Here is a 15,228-nt window from a genome sequence, read left to right on the forward strand (position 1 = left end):
CTCACTGAAAGCACTAGAAGCTTCCAGTTCAGAGAGACATCCCAGGCGAAGCACAAGTGGCAGTGGGCTAGTGGTTCTCAATCCTCATTGTAAAATGCCATCTTGGCCCTTCAGGCCATAGTTGGGGCTATCCTCACATGTCCTGGAGCAGATCTCTCTCCCACACGGCACGGAAGAGGTGGAGAGCTCATTCTCCAGTGTCACCATTAACCAGTCTCCCATGCCTGAACCATATGTAGCTCTCCATGAAGAGGTGATATCAAAGGAATTCCAGCAACCTCCTTCTCCAACAAAAGAGCTTCCTTCAGGCTGGCCTCTGATGACTTCAAGGTGTTCCAGTACCCTACAGGCTCTTCAACACTAGCCAGGCTTGCTCTCCCTTTCAATAAGGATCTGCTCAAGCACTCTTCTTCTGATCAGAGAATCAAAAAGAGGCACCAGGTACCATAAAAAGGCTCTAAACATTTCTGTGCCCATCCTAATCCAAGGTACAGAAAAAAATCCAGGTCTGCAAAGGGCATCTCTGAAGAGGAGAACCCTAAGAAATAGAACCTCTTCAGGCAAAAGCATGTTCCTCCATCTCATTGCAGCTCTCTATCATGAACTATCAGGCCCTAGTCACAATACAGTTTTCTTACATGGGGGAGAGTGGCCCTTTTCCTGACACAACTCCCACAGGATTGTAAGGAGAATTGCAGCAGTCTTTGCCTATCCTTCTGTTTAATTGTACTTGGTCTTTTCTTGCCCTATGGCATTGAGGTTTCTTAAAGTCTTATTACATGCTTACCAACTGGTCAGAGACCCCAGTCCGACATGGTCCTCAGTATTGTCCTTCTAAATCTCAGGGAGCCCCCACCCGCACCTTTGAGCCTCTTTTAGAATGCTCTTTGCACTCTAAGATCATCTTTACTTCGTCCCTCAGTTGATCTCAGAGTTCCACCTGAATCAAGCAATTAACTGGCTTGTCTTTGTCCCAAAGCCCCACTATGCACCAGCAGAGGAAGTGCTACACACTCTGGATGTCTTTAGAGCCTTACATGGGCAGAACCCAACTTTACTTTAGACTATCTCCTCATTTATTTGTAGTCATAGACAGCCTGTCAGACTGTCCGAGCAGATAACAGTGTATCTCAACATGTCATCAGATGGCTTGTGTATCTCTTCCACTTAGTGTTAAGGCTCCACCACAGCTCAGTGCCAATATCAGAAATCTATAAGGCAAAAATGTGGGTTACCCATTGACCTTTGTTAAACACTGTGCTTTGGAGTTAGCTGACAGGTCAGATGCCAAGGTCGGGAGAGCACTCTGCAGTCACCGTTCGACTGATGTAGCTGCAACTCCTAATTTTCACCATTCAGAAGTAGTTGCCAATCAACTACAGTGGGATTTACACTGACACATTCGTGGCAGAAAGAATGGTTACTTATCCTACAATAACCGTTTCTTTTGAAATGTTGTCATGAGCGTGGATCCCACAGCTGCCATCTGTCCTCACTTCCAGAGTTTTCAGCAGACATGGGTTTTGGATTGTTAGGGAGTCTGAGGGAGGGTTGCTGCTGTCCACCATTTATGCCCTCTCAAGGGAGGGTGTGTGTGTGTGTGGCTCCGGCTGACACTGCTGTTCAGAAGACTCCGAACTCTCACTCATGAAGAGCATGCACACTTACGGTGGGACTCTCACAGACAGCAGCATCTCGAAGAACCTCTGTTCCTGGCAGGTAAGTAACCATTCCTGCCTTTTGTTGTCTATGCCAACAGAGTTGTTAGTGTGCGTTATGGTATTCAAAGATTTCTCTTTCAATCGTAATGCAGTCATTAAAGACACGAGAAAGCCAGAGGAAATGTATGTGAAATAATGCTATGGGTCTGATTATAAACAAAGGAAAGGAAGTTATATTTAAAACAGTCTCATTCCTTACACTGCCACCATTTCTGCTTTGATGTTGTACTAAAGACAATTACTTAGCCTCAGAAGTTTTTTCCTTAGTTCCTCAGGGAACAGCAGGCCCGGAGAACTGGTATTGCGGCAAGTAATCACAGATTAAACAAAAACTACATTTGAGAACATGGAACAGTGTTACACACTGTGCGACACCTGTTTAAACACTAACGGGCAAGCTAAGGCTTTAATTCCATATGTTCTTCCTTTTGTAGAGTCTGACCCTTAACATAATTTTTAAAGGGACACTGTCAAGTCATTTTGAGAAATTCTTTATTTGGTACCAGTAACAACTTTACTCAGCAGAATTCTAAAAATATGCATTATTTTTCACTTGTTAGCTTTTTTTGTCTTGTTGGACAGTGAAACTTGATGGATCCGTTTAATTTCTGGTTCTCATGCATTAGCATGGTGCATTTGTGTTTGGTTTTCCAGCAGTGCAGAGATTTAAAAAAAACAAACACAAAACAAAATAAAACAACCTCTCCCCTTTGTATTTATTGAAATATAATTATGAAACTGTTTCTCTTCCTACAAAGATGGATAAAGCTTTTTGTTTGTTTGTTTAAACCCTCTAGTTTAGGCTTTATCCTATTGACAGTGTCTGTTTATTTTTTGTATCCATCCATATAGTGTGTGTCTGTACTTATGTGTACATACCTATGTATGTGGGATTTTTTGTGCAGTATATGTATAGTTTGATGATACATGAGCTCTGAAGAACTATTTTGTTTTTCTTAAAAAAAAAAATTCTAATTCTGATATTTGAGGCTTGTTTTTAAACACTAATGTATGTTTTGAAACTGGTAATGCTATTAAATGTTTTCTTTAATGAAAATGTAATGTTACATTTGAGCAGAATATTGTTCAGACTTTTTAGTGTTTTTTAAATAGGTTAATACATTTAATATTAATCTCCAATTTTTAAACCTAGTTGTATAAGAAATTCCAGTGGAACTTAATTCACACACTATTTCTGAACAAATGTGAATTTTTAAGACATGTGGCTATTAATAGAATAATTGGGCAAAAGAAAATCAGGCACTTTGTTCATGGAGAAACTTGGAAATTAGCATGACACATTTCTGCAATTCTGGAGGGGTGAGAGGAACTATGCAATTTAACTAGACACTGCCAAGGTGCTATAGAGCGAGAGCTTTCTCACTCTCTTTCTCTCTCCCTATATACCCGGCCAAAAGTCTTTCATTCCTTCAAGTCTGGAGGTTGAGCAGCAGGGCAAATCCTCTTTTGACAAACTATCCAAGCAGCTGAGGTATTTAAGAACAAAAAACCCTTGTTTATTCTCAGCAAAGTTGAAGGGGTGAACTGTTACACATACAGCTATATGTACAACTTTGTGAAGAGCATCCAAACTTCAGGTCTTTTTTTATTGAACTTCCTTCTACTTGTTTAAAAAGAAAATGCTGATATCTGAAAATACTTTTGAAGTGACTAATTGAGGATGCGGTGCCAAAAATCTCCACAAAGTCTCTTCAAACAAGGCTAGTTTAAACCTTTTTTAGGATTTGGACACTTTTTTTTTAAATTGACTTTAATTCTAAAATGTAGCCTGTTTGTTGTCCTGTATGACCTACAGGCTGGCCAGCTGTTTCCAGTCCCAGTTGGCTAGTAATAGCTGTTGAAATAGATTTTCTTTTTTGTTTGAACTGACCCATTCATTCCTGTCTTTCATCTGTTTTTATGTAACACTCTTTGGTTTAACATTGTTTTCCTCCCACCCCCAATTTTCCCCTTTCTTCTCCTTGTTGTAAACTCATGGCAGGGCCTGCTTGGTGAACTCATTCTATTACAACAGCAAATCCAACAGCATGAAGAGGAAGCACGCAGAGCTGCTGGCCAATATAACACGGGCTCTTCCCAGCAGAAGCGAAAGGTGATGGTTCAAAGGGCACTATGTACTATATTCATATTAACCAAGTACTTCAGCCTCCTTCATTTGATGTAGAAGAAGCTAATTTTAATCTGATCAGAGACCTAAATAATTATTACAAAAATCTTTTTGCAAGAGCCCGTGGTGTTAAACTGATTCTGCTTCCTGTCACTCTACCTGGGGTGCCATTAAATGACTGTGGATATTCTGGGGGTAGTCTTATAAGTAATTTAACATCTGTTTCTGAAACCTTTGTTTTCTTCTAAATTGACCTGTATTTTAAGTTAATATATTTCTAGAAACTGGATTTAGGGAAGCCAAAGAATCCTAGTCAGCCTTAAACTGAGTGCATGCTGATTTAGCTTCCCAATTCTGATCTCAGACGCAGTATTTAGAAAGTATATCTCAGACATATCCTAGTTCAGTTTATTCCCAGTGGGGTGATAATTCTATCTAAAACAACCTGTAACATTGTATTAGGATGAAACCATAAACATTAAACTCCCCGATATAGTTGCAGTGATAAACAGCCAATGACAAAATTAGCAATAACACAATAGTGAGCATTAGCCGGTTACCAATGTCTGATGGCTAATGCCTGGGCAAAATCTGATATTCATAAACATAAACAGGAATGTCAGGAATGCTTTAGATCATACTTAGTCCTGCCATGAGTGCAGGAGACTGGACTAGATGACCTCTCGAGGTCCCTTTCAGTCTTATGATTCTATGAAACCTAGTACACCTCTACCTCGATATAACGCGACCTGATACAACACAAATTCGGATATAACGCGGTAAAGCAGTGCTCCGAGGGGGTGGGGCTGCACACTCCGGTGGATCAAAGCAAGTTCAATATAACGCGGTTTCACCTATAACACGGTAAGATTTTTTGGCTCCCGAGGACAGCATTATATAGAGGTAGAGGTGTATATGTATCTCAATAGCTTTCTCTTGCCTAGCTTCCATCGTAAATCACAGTCCAAGCAATTTGGCTGTTGGTCATCTATACGTTATTTTACGTGGTGCTACAGTTGGATTTTTAGCATTAGCATGTTGCTGACATATTGTTTACTAGATTGTGATGATTTTAGTAGTCATGGGTACTTCAGAGCTAATTTTTGTAGCCAGTATAATCACTTCTGTGACTGTGAAAACACAGTTATCTGTAGTTCCCATGTCCACAGAACCTACAGTTCATTCTGACTTTTCACAATTCCATAGCTTTGGAACTAACCACTGGATACACACCTTTAACACTCTCTGCATCTGAGGTTCAATCCGAGAGAGAGATGGAGAAGACTTGAAATAAAGTTCTATACATAATGTTGTACATAGCCATGGTTTTCACCAAAGGGTCTGAAGAGGTTTAAAATCCTAAAACACGTCACATTTTAAATGTCAGTACTCCAGTCTGTCTCCAGCATCCTTTGTCAAGCTACTGTTAAATGTTAAGCGAACATTCTTTGCCACGTTGCAGCTCAAGAACTACCCTTCCTCCTCCTCTGTACAACTATGGGAAAGATGAGTAGTGAGGGAGAGAGGTATGTTTCTTTATGTTTCATTTTTAGCTCATGTAAGTAGTGTACCTTTGTGGCTTAGAGAAAATTGGCCAGTCCTGCCCTCAACGAGACACCATGATACATAATAAAGATGCTGGAAGTGTAACGCACTGGAGTCTGACTACTCTGAGAACAATTTGTCCAATAGTACAGGGGTGGCCAACCTGAGCCTGAGAAGGAGCCAGAATTTATCAATGTACATTGCCAAAGAGCCACAGTAATATGTCAGCAGCCCCCCATCATCTCCCTGCCCCACCCCCACCCCAGCTCCTAGCACCTCCCACCCACCGGCAGCCCCACCGATCAGCGCCCCCCCCATCGCTCCCTGCACCTCCCAATCAGCTGTTTTGTGGCGTACAGGAGGCTCTGGGGTGGGGAGGGGGAGAAGCGAGGTCATGGCAGGCTCAGGGGAGGGGGCAGGAAGGGGTGGAGTGAGGGCAGGGCCTGTGGCAGAGGCAGGGGTTGAGCAGTGAGCACCTCCCCTCCCCCCAGCACATTGGAACCTTGGCACTTGTAGTTCCAGCCCTGGAGTCGGTGCCTATACAAGGAGCCGCATATTAACTTCTGAGGAGCTGCATGTGGTTCCGGAGCACAGGCTGGCCACCCCTGCAATAGTAGGTTACACAGTCCTTTCCCACTTCCCGTCCAGAGCAGTGTTGCTGGTAAAAACCAGAGATACCTTCAGCAGACTAAACCTGCCTGTTTGTTTACTGATTCCTTTACATAATAAGAGTGACTCCTTCCATTCCTTTTTCAGGTAGCATGCAAGTCTGTATTTAAGCAGAGCTAGGTAGTTTTTTGTCTTGAATGCAATGTGTTAATTTGACTGTGCTGAAGAGACTACATTCTGAAACAGAAAGCACGAACATTTCCACAGAGTAATCCCCACTTTTTTCTAAAGCCTTTTAAGAAGACTTTCTATTTGTGTAGCGTTGGATGTATGAAAACTTAAACAGTTGCTGGAAAGGGAATACAGTACTTGATCTTTAAACTTTGTCTCCATTTTTTGAGGAACTAGCAAAGAATTTATTTTTTCAGGATTAATCTGTTTCTACAGAGAATTTCCCATCATTATTTCTCTTTTGCAACTAATTCCATGGTGTTGGAATTGCAGAAAAGATTTGATGTCTAGCGCAGTAAATAACTTAGTCCTGTAAGGGAAAGTCCTAAATTTAATGTCCCAAATGCTTGATCATCACATTCTTTGCAGAAGTATCAAAGCCAATCGTAACATTTAGATGTGGAGTTTTGTGTGCTTTGATGCATGCCAGTGGCAAGGAATGATGATGTGGTTTATTTTGCTGCAACTAACCCATTTGTTGTGAAACAAATTGAATGGCTGGGTAAACAGAGCACTTGCTGTACACACCTTAAAAATGAGGATGTAATGTAAAGATTCAGTCATTGGGCCAAACTCTGTCTTGGCAGAAACAGGTGCTTCTCCCATTGAAATCAATCAAGTTGCTCCCACTTATGCCAGGGCTAAATTTACCTCGCTTTTCTTTTGCAAGCTGATATCTTACCTGTCTACTTGAAAATATGATTGTTTCATTTCCATTCCTCTAAGCCTGGATATTACTGTTCCTTTCCTTTAATATCTCATTGACATTGTTGTCAGAATGTGTAATGAACAAACCAAGCAGCAGGACTTGCATGCACCATGTTATACAGATCCTCCTCACAGTGATATAAAAATAATTCAACTGCAGAATCTAAATTTCCCAGATTTTCATCTTCAGTCTAGAATGTTTCTATAATGTAGATTGTCTATTTTAGATGGAAATTTATTAAAATATTACAAAAAGGACACCTGATAACTCATCTATCATTTTTAATACCCTCATATGCTTGTAATTCTTTTCCTTTAGATTTTTTTGACCACTTGGCAAATACTATATTCAGCTGAGGGGTTTGTTGTATAGCAAGAACTCGTATGGCTGCATCTCTCTGTGCATTGACATTTCCAGTGATGCCACTGAGAATTGTTATAGCTCTTAATGTTTAACCAAGAGATGTTTGTGGTTTGGGGCTGTTTTGTGATATCATGTCAAAATAGTGACAATCTCCCAGATTTTTAAGGTACTTAGGTACCTAAAGATGCCAATAGGTGCCTCCTGGGATTTTCAGAAGTTCCAGGACTTGGTCCCTATATGGCCCTATGGTTTTTTTTTGTCATTTATGGTTTTTTGGATGAATTGGAATGACAAAAAATTTATCCACAGAGCATTTGAAATAAGATCTAAAACAAGTAATTAATGGATTTGTATGTTTTGCAAACAAGTTGACAGTTTCTTTAGTCATGTCAATTATCATCAGGCATGGGTGACCATGTTATTACTTTGTAATTTGCTGGCAAATAGTGCAATTATGACTAAGGCTTCGTTTTAGTTGTGTGTATTTTTAGTAAAAGTCACAGGCAGATCACGGGCAGTAAACAAAAAGTCACGGCCTGTGACCTGTCAATGACTTTTACTAAAAATACCGGCGACTAAAACTTGGGGGGAGGTGCTGCCTGAGGGCCCCGCTGCAGGGGGGTGGGGCTGGTGGGGTGTTGGCAGAGGCTCCCTACCTGGCTCCGTGCCCCCCTTCCCCCCGAAAGCGGCAACATCCCCCTCGCTCAGCTGCTAGGCTCCCATTGGCTGCCTCCCAGCCTGAACTGCTCCTGAGCCAGGTGCACCGGCCACTGCAAAAGTCATGGAGGTCACAGAAAGTCATGGAATCTGTTACCTCTGTGACAAACTCGCAGCCTTAATTATGACCAGTGTAGAAATGCTTGGGAATATTGTCGTGAATGAAATATTCAAAGTGAAAAATATGAAGGTGCTAACTACAGCCAGGCATAGAAACGCCAAACAAATGAACCACGGAACTTAATGCACATGAATAGTTCCATTGAAATCAATGGGACACACAGGTTCAATGGGAAATCAGTGGGACTGCAGATTTCACTGTAGTGTTCTGCTGGTGCACATTAGGCCTTGTCTACACTACACAGTTAGGTCCACCTAAAGCAGCTAACGTCAACCTAATTATATCAGTGTACACACTACTGCCTTGTCCCACCAGTGCCAGTGTCCTGCTACCCCATCATCGTAACTCTACCTCCACAAAAGGTGTAGAGCTTATGTCGGGTGTAGTTAGGGTGATGCAGCGTCTGTGTAGACACTGCGTTAATTACATTGGCTGTTGGCTGCCTTGTTGTCAAGAAGGCCAGGCAGCTAGAGCCCGGCTGCAGGGAGGTGAGAAGCCTGGGGAGGGGGGAGAGGAGCTGCTGTGCGCCCAGCTGGGAGCTGCATGGAGCCGAGAGCCCTGACTCTCAAGCCTGGTCTACACTGGGGAGGGATCGATTTAAGTTACACAACTTCAGCTATGTGAATAACGTAGCTAAAGTCAATGTACTTCACTCCCCCCATCAACTCTGCCTGTGCCTCTCACTGAGCTGGAGTACAGGAGTCCACGGGAGAGCGCTCAGGGGTTGATTTATCGCATCTCTGCGATAAATTGATTGCTGCCCTCCTATCCGGCGGGTAGTGAAGACATGCCGTCAGCCTCCCACACTGCCCCTTTGCAGTTGACGGCAGCACTCCTTGTGAGGACATGCACCACTGGCAGAAGGAGGGTAGTGTGGACATCTGCCCCCTGCAGTAATTACTGCTGTGGCTGTAAGTCGACCTAATGTGGGTTGATTTAGGGCTGTAGTGTATACGTGTCCTTAGTTCTGACATACGTTACTGCTAGAAGTGTCTCAGTGCTGGGTATTTTCCTTCTGTATATTGTGGCACATCATTAGAGGGCTGCTTTCTAGGAACTAGATTAAGGCTACCACAAACCGCTCCTTTGTGACCGACAGCAGGTTTCATCCTGTGTCTACTGAAAAGAGAGATTAGTGCATTACCTGCCCACCTACTCCTGATGTGTAAAATGCCGTTAATGGAGAAAGGAGAGTTGTGCCCCACTTTGAGAGCATTCTTAGGATTCCAAAAAAGCATTGTTTATTTTTCCTAAAATTCCTCAGGCATTTTCAGTAACCGTTTCAGGGGGAGAATATTGAATACTTGTCTAGATATCAGTGGTATATTTATAGTGAACAGAATGAAAGGATGCCATAACAATGACTGATGTAATCCCCTTCACCGTTTCATTAAAGATTTATCAAACCTCCAGGGAATACTATTAAAAAAAAGCTTTCTTAAATGCTTTTGAGAAGAGGGACATAACTGTTCTTTGGATGTCTGCATTGCCCAGAAACATTTTCTGTATTCCATTTTTTTTCCTGTTTTCCTCTTTTCTTCCTTCACTGTTTTCTTTGCTTCCTGTCCCGGTCTGCCCCATTATATCCCTGCGGTGCTTTCTATTTGGGTGGGTAGATATATCTCTGTTTGTTTGTTTAGACATACCGTGTATTGCTAAAGGCATCAAGCCACCTTCCCTCTGTTGAACTCTTCTTAGTGTCTGTCATATTCAGGTGCTAAGAGAGCATGTTTTCTGTGCTGTTGGTCCACTGGTGGAAACAGAAGGTTGCCCACTTCTAGCACTTTATTTTCAAGGATCAACTAATGAATAAGAAAATAATTGGATATAGAGAGCATTGTAACTTGGCATTGCCTATTGCAAAGTTCATACTTGGTCATGTGTATCTTATAGGTTATGTAACTGCAATAAGCCAGTTGCCATGAAGAATTGGGAATTATTAATCTGCCAACAGTTACTATGAAATTAAAGAGTGACTGCATTGGTTTGTGTCCTGTAAATGACACATTATCCATGCATTAATTGATATTCTCCTTTGATTTTTCAAGCTAATTTGTTTGAATTGCAAATATTTAGAGTGACTTCATTTTAAAGCTGAGTTGAATTTCTTTATATTGATATTATTACTTCATTAACTTTTCATTAATCATTCCTTCTTAATTGTCCTTTAGGCTTTACATTAGTTTTAAAATACGTGCACGATGCCTATTTTTAGTATTTTATATTGAATTTGTGACCTTAATTAGGAAAAAACAGATTGAAAGTTCCATCTGTTTTTACTTTCTTTTATAGATCTACTTTACTTTACAAATTCATTTTTTGAAAGGATTTGACTAGAAATTCCTTCATGTTTGGGCAACTATAGTAAGATCACACTTTAATTCACTGGACACTGAAAAATTTAACATTATTTTCACTCTTCTACATTGTTTCCCACATTTTAATACTGTCTTAATGACTATGCATGCTAATGTAAAGCATCCCATCAAGATTGCATGCTGACAAATTAAAACAATGGAACAGTAAAATATACATAATACTTTTGCAGAATACAGTGTTCCTGTTAGAACTTGGCTACATAAATAAATTAATAAATACAGTGCTCAGTTGTGTACAAGACACAAAGAATGTGATCCCTTTGTCATTTATAAATCTTAAATATAAACACCTGACAAGAATGCACTGCACGATCTATAGGATGCTGATAGTTTAGAAAGATTTTATGTACTGACATACCTGGGGGGAGTAATGTTGAAACCAAATTGATACGAGTTAAATATCAGAGGGGTAGCCGTGTTAGTCTGGATCTGTAAAAGCAGCAAAGAGTCCTGTGGCACCTTATAGACTAACAGACGTATTGGAGCATGAGCTTTCATGGGTGCATCTGACAAAGTGGGTATTCACCCACGAAAGCTCATGCTCCAATACGTCTGTTAGTCTATAAGGTGCCACAGGACTCTTTGCTGCTGATACAAGTTAGTGTTTGCATCTTCAAAGTGCCATACTAATTAAACAAATAAATATTTAGGCCCAGACAATTTGGCCACGTGACTTTCAGTCCCTTGGTGGGGGAGAAATTCTCAGAGGAAGCTACTGAATTTTATTTATCATTAAGCCTGATTTCTCAGAATCTGATCCTGAAGGTGTTAATTTTTCTACTGGCTTGCACAAAGATTTAGACTTCATTGTATAGAATCTTTCTGCTTTCAATGGAACCTTTAGCCACTTTAAATGCCAAATGATGATTTGATTTAAGAATTTGATTTGAATGGAAATGCATGCTTAATCAGTTATTTTATGTTTAATAAAGGTTCTGGTTTGGCATTCAGTTGCACCCTGAGGATAAACTAAACATATGTGCTGTATAACCAAGCAATGGTCGTGATTATGTCTCTTAATGTTGTAGGTCTCTGACAAAGAGAAGATTGATCAGCTTCAAGAAGAACTTCTGCACACACAGGTACGTACTGTAGTCCTAGTAACAAGGAACCAAAATTCAGAGGCCCATACGTGCAAAACTCAAATTTACTAAACAAAAATGCACTTAAGATATAAGACATTTTGCAGAAATTGAAGGAATTTTTTTAAGATTATGTCTGGACCAGAGGCTTCTACAATACAATTGATACTCCATCCTGAACTGGACAATGTGTTAGATTTACCTTTTCTGATTTTAGAGTTTTGTTGATTTGTCTTTATTTTTAATGTTTGTTTAGCTGGCACACTTTGCTATAGAAAGGAAATGGGATTATACATAACAAGATGACATTTTAATCTCTTAATCCGTGAAAAGACATTTCTAGGAGAGACACAAAGCTCTTAAAATGCATTAGACAATCAAGCACCGGGGATCTGAGTGTGGAACAAGAGAAAGTTCTGTAATATTAAAAACCACAGAAGGTAGTGTGCTATTCTGTTTATAGTCATAGTAGAATTCACAAAAACCAGTATGTTTCCATTTCTTCCAGAAGAAGAGTTGCATTGTTGGCATAGACACAATTAGAATATTTGGTTCTCTTATCAGACTAGTTTACGCCAATCAGTAACCATTTCCCTCCCATTTAAAGCTGTTTTTATAAGAGGTATTGTGATATCCTTTCTGTGTGAAAAGCTGCCAATGGCAAAGTTACAGAATGTTTTCCTTGGGATATTTTTGTCCATTTATTGATGGACTTCAGTAATCTGAAGCCGATAGAAGCGCTCAGGAAACTATTTTAAAACCTTGAGCCATGCTGACAACTACTGGCAGAGCTCTTAAATTTTCCACCCTTTTCAGATGACCAGCCCTTTTTAATTTTTTTTTTAAACTATAAAGGCTTTAAAAATGCTCAAAACCTTGATATTTTACAACTTCTAAAACTGCCTTTTTCCCCCTTGTGCTGTAACAATTTAAAATAGCCTGCCTTTCATGTCAGCCAGGAGTGAATCGGTACAGTTGTTCTAGAAGCTGTGACAGGCAGTAGGGCCACAGTGTTCAATTACGGACCTAAAGCGGGCTTCTAAAGCCACATGCAGACTCTGAATATAAGGATCTTTTTCTTGGTGATGGTGAGCACCCACAGCTTCCACTGATATGTTAGTGACATCTAGGGAATTGTGGGTGCCCAGCAGCTATGAAATCCAGGCTGCTCATTTTAGATGTTTAAATATGAATTTAGATGTTGCAAGTTTGAATATTTTGACTTAGTTCCATGGTTCTAAAATAGTCTGATGCCAGAAGTACCTTTGGCTTCTGATAGCTGAAAAATATATTGTCTAAAGCAGTGGTTTTCAACCTGTGGTGTGCATACCCAGGGGTCCACAGACTGTGTCTAAGGGGTCCGTTAAAGGTTGTCGTTACCGTAGAATAGTGGTTTTCAACGGACCATGTCTGATATTTCCAAAGGGGTCTGTGCCTCCATTTGAAATTTTTTAGGGGTCCGCAAATGAAAAAGGGCTGAAAACCACTGCTCTAAAGCATTTTTGTAAAGTGTATGCAATTTGTAGAAGAAATATCAGAGAATGTTGCATTCCTGTCCCTGCTTCCCTCACCATGAAATCCTGCATGGATCATAGTTTGATAACTTCTGGTTTAGACTCTTGTTACATCCTCTATATCTAGATTCACTAAGAATGGAATATCAAATGAAAGGACATTTTAAATAAGGTCTCTCTTTGTTCTCACCTATCCCTGACTTTGATGTGTTTCGAGTGTTTTTTTGATTGTTTACAAATTTTCATTTTATTCATGATGGAAGGTATAGTCAAGTTGGTTCTTCAATCTCTCATTTTTGAATAGTTTTTGCTTAGTTACGTAGGATTTTAACAAGCTTTCAGTGGTTAAATATTTTCTGTGGTGTGGAAGGACTTGTTTGGAGAGTTATTTTTTTCCATTTAATAACATTCTTAGATAGGGAAAAGTTTGCTGATCTGTGCATACTGTTTTCCATGATTACTCTATTTGTATTACTGTTTTGTAGCTGAAATATCAACGAATTCTTGAGCGCTTAGAGAAGGAAAACAAAGAACTAAGAAAGCTGGTGTTGCAGAAGGATGACAAGGGCATTCATCAAAGGAAGCTAAAGGTACTGTATCGTATAATTACACAGTTGTCCCTCAGAAGTGTCAGACCAGAATTAGCCCATGAGCTCCACAGTGCTTCATTAATACTTATTTAGCAATTGATCTTTTAACACTATAAATGGATCTTAACATTATTAGCTATTGATGAGTGGACTTTACATTTAAGGATACTGGTTAAGCAATTTGAATGAACCTCATTTCTAACTGTGCTTTAACTGTATGTAATTACATGTGTTAGTAACTTCATAACAAGAACACAACTGAAGTTACTAAGTTTATCTTGAAGGTTACACAAATTAAAAAGTTGGATTTGTGGTTTGTGTAGTATTATGTAAGTAAAATCTACATTATTTTTATTTAATTATAAAAATATTCTTCTAGCTGTTTGTATACAGTTCTCTAGCACCTCCATGGTTTGAAATAGGATTTTGAAACTTGGCAGAGGGGTAGTTCTGAGATTGAGGAAGCGTCTTTTGATGGCCCCATATAAATCCATGCAGATTTAACTAAGTAAAGAGTTGTTTGAAAAAAAATCGCCATTTTCAAGTGTTTTGCAGAGTATAGTTTGTTCTTCGCTTGCTGTCTCAGGCTCTGAGCATTCTGTCAACACTGTGCATGCACCACCCCTCTGCAGTGTCCCTCATGTAGAGTACTTCCAAACGGGGCACAGACAAAATGGATCTTCCTCTTGGGAAGCAGGAGATCATGAGTTCGTCTCACTTGTGCCGACTGAGGTTATTAGTTATTGGATTCGCAACTCTTGTGTTCGAGCAAACCCTCTACACAAGCTGGAAATTGAACCTAGATCTTTTATATGGAAATCCATCACTCAGTCACTTAATTGCACTATTTCAGAATCTGCCAAGCCTAAGTACTTGGCGTGCTGTCTGTAAAATGGGGCATGTCGTGTATATGTCCCCCATTGTTTCAGTAAGCTAGAAATCCTCCTGCACAAGATATCAGACTACTGCTGCTGCCAGTTATTGTAGTTAATACTTTAGCTAAAACGGAGAGCGCTCAGCTGCGGCACGGGAGGTTTAAGGCTCAAACCTTGATGAGAGTGTAAGCACACAATAATCTTCTCTTCTAGGACTTCAAGGTGAAAACTGTTGGCATTTGGTCTTAGCTCTTTTAACCAGTTGAGTTTTCTCCCCTATATTTCAATTCTTTTTAGAAATCTTTGATTGATATGTACTCTGAAGTTCTAGACATTCTGTCTGACTATGATGCAAGCTATAATACCCAAGATCATCTACCTCGGGTAAGTCAGTGAAGTCTTAAAGGGTTATGTTGCTTCATAGTGTGACTACTATAGAGTGCATGAAAAAGTTATAAGTATTGGTTTGCAGACCCCAGATTAAGTGTTAGGGGTGATTTTAATCTTACATGCAGAAAAAACAGCCTAGACATTTAATCTAAAGACCTTCGTATAACCCAGAATGATAAAAATTAGAGCTAGTCCATTTGCCTGATAATGCAGGACTTTTCCCTATAGTGTAGTTCTGAATGTTTTGTCCATTTC

General features: G+C 40.0%; 1 protein-coding gene across 5 annotated transcripts in view; it reads left to right on the forward strand.

The window, feature by feature from the left end:
* OPA1 (OPA1 mitochondrial dynamin like GTPase) overlaps positions 1–15,228 on the forward strand; it is an 83,160-nt gene that overhangs the window by 15,745 nt on the left and 52,187 nt on the right. For 3 of the 5 annotated variants that reach the window (XM_045030634.1, XM_045030635.1, XM_045030639.1), the window contains 4 exons: positions 3,724–3,834; positions 11,551–11,604; positions 13,604–13,708; positions 14,881–14,967. In XM_045030634.1, coding sequence (XP_044886569.1) covers positions 3,724–3,834; positions 11,551–11,604; positions 13,604–13,708; positions 14,881–14,967 — 357 coding nt within the window. The remainder of the gene's footprint in view (positions 1–3,723; positions 3,835–11,550; positions 11,605–13,603; positions 13,709–14,880; positions 14,968–15,228) is intronic. The other 2 variants (XM_045030637.1, XM_045030638.1) reach the window with 1 other exon arrangement.

Source organism: Mauremys mutica, chromosome 9, assembly GCF_020497125.1.
Source record: "Mauremys mutica isolate MM-2020 ecotype Southern chromosome 9, ASM2049712v1, whole genome shotgun sequence".
Classification (NCBI taxonomy): Eukaryota; Metazoa; Chordata; order Testudines; family Geoemydidae; genus Mauremys; species Mauremys mutica.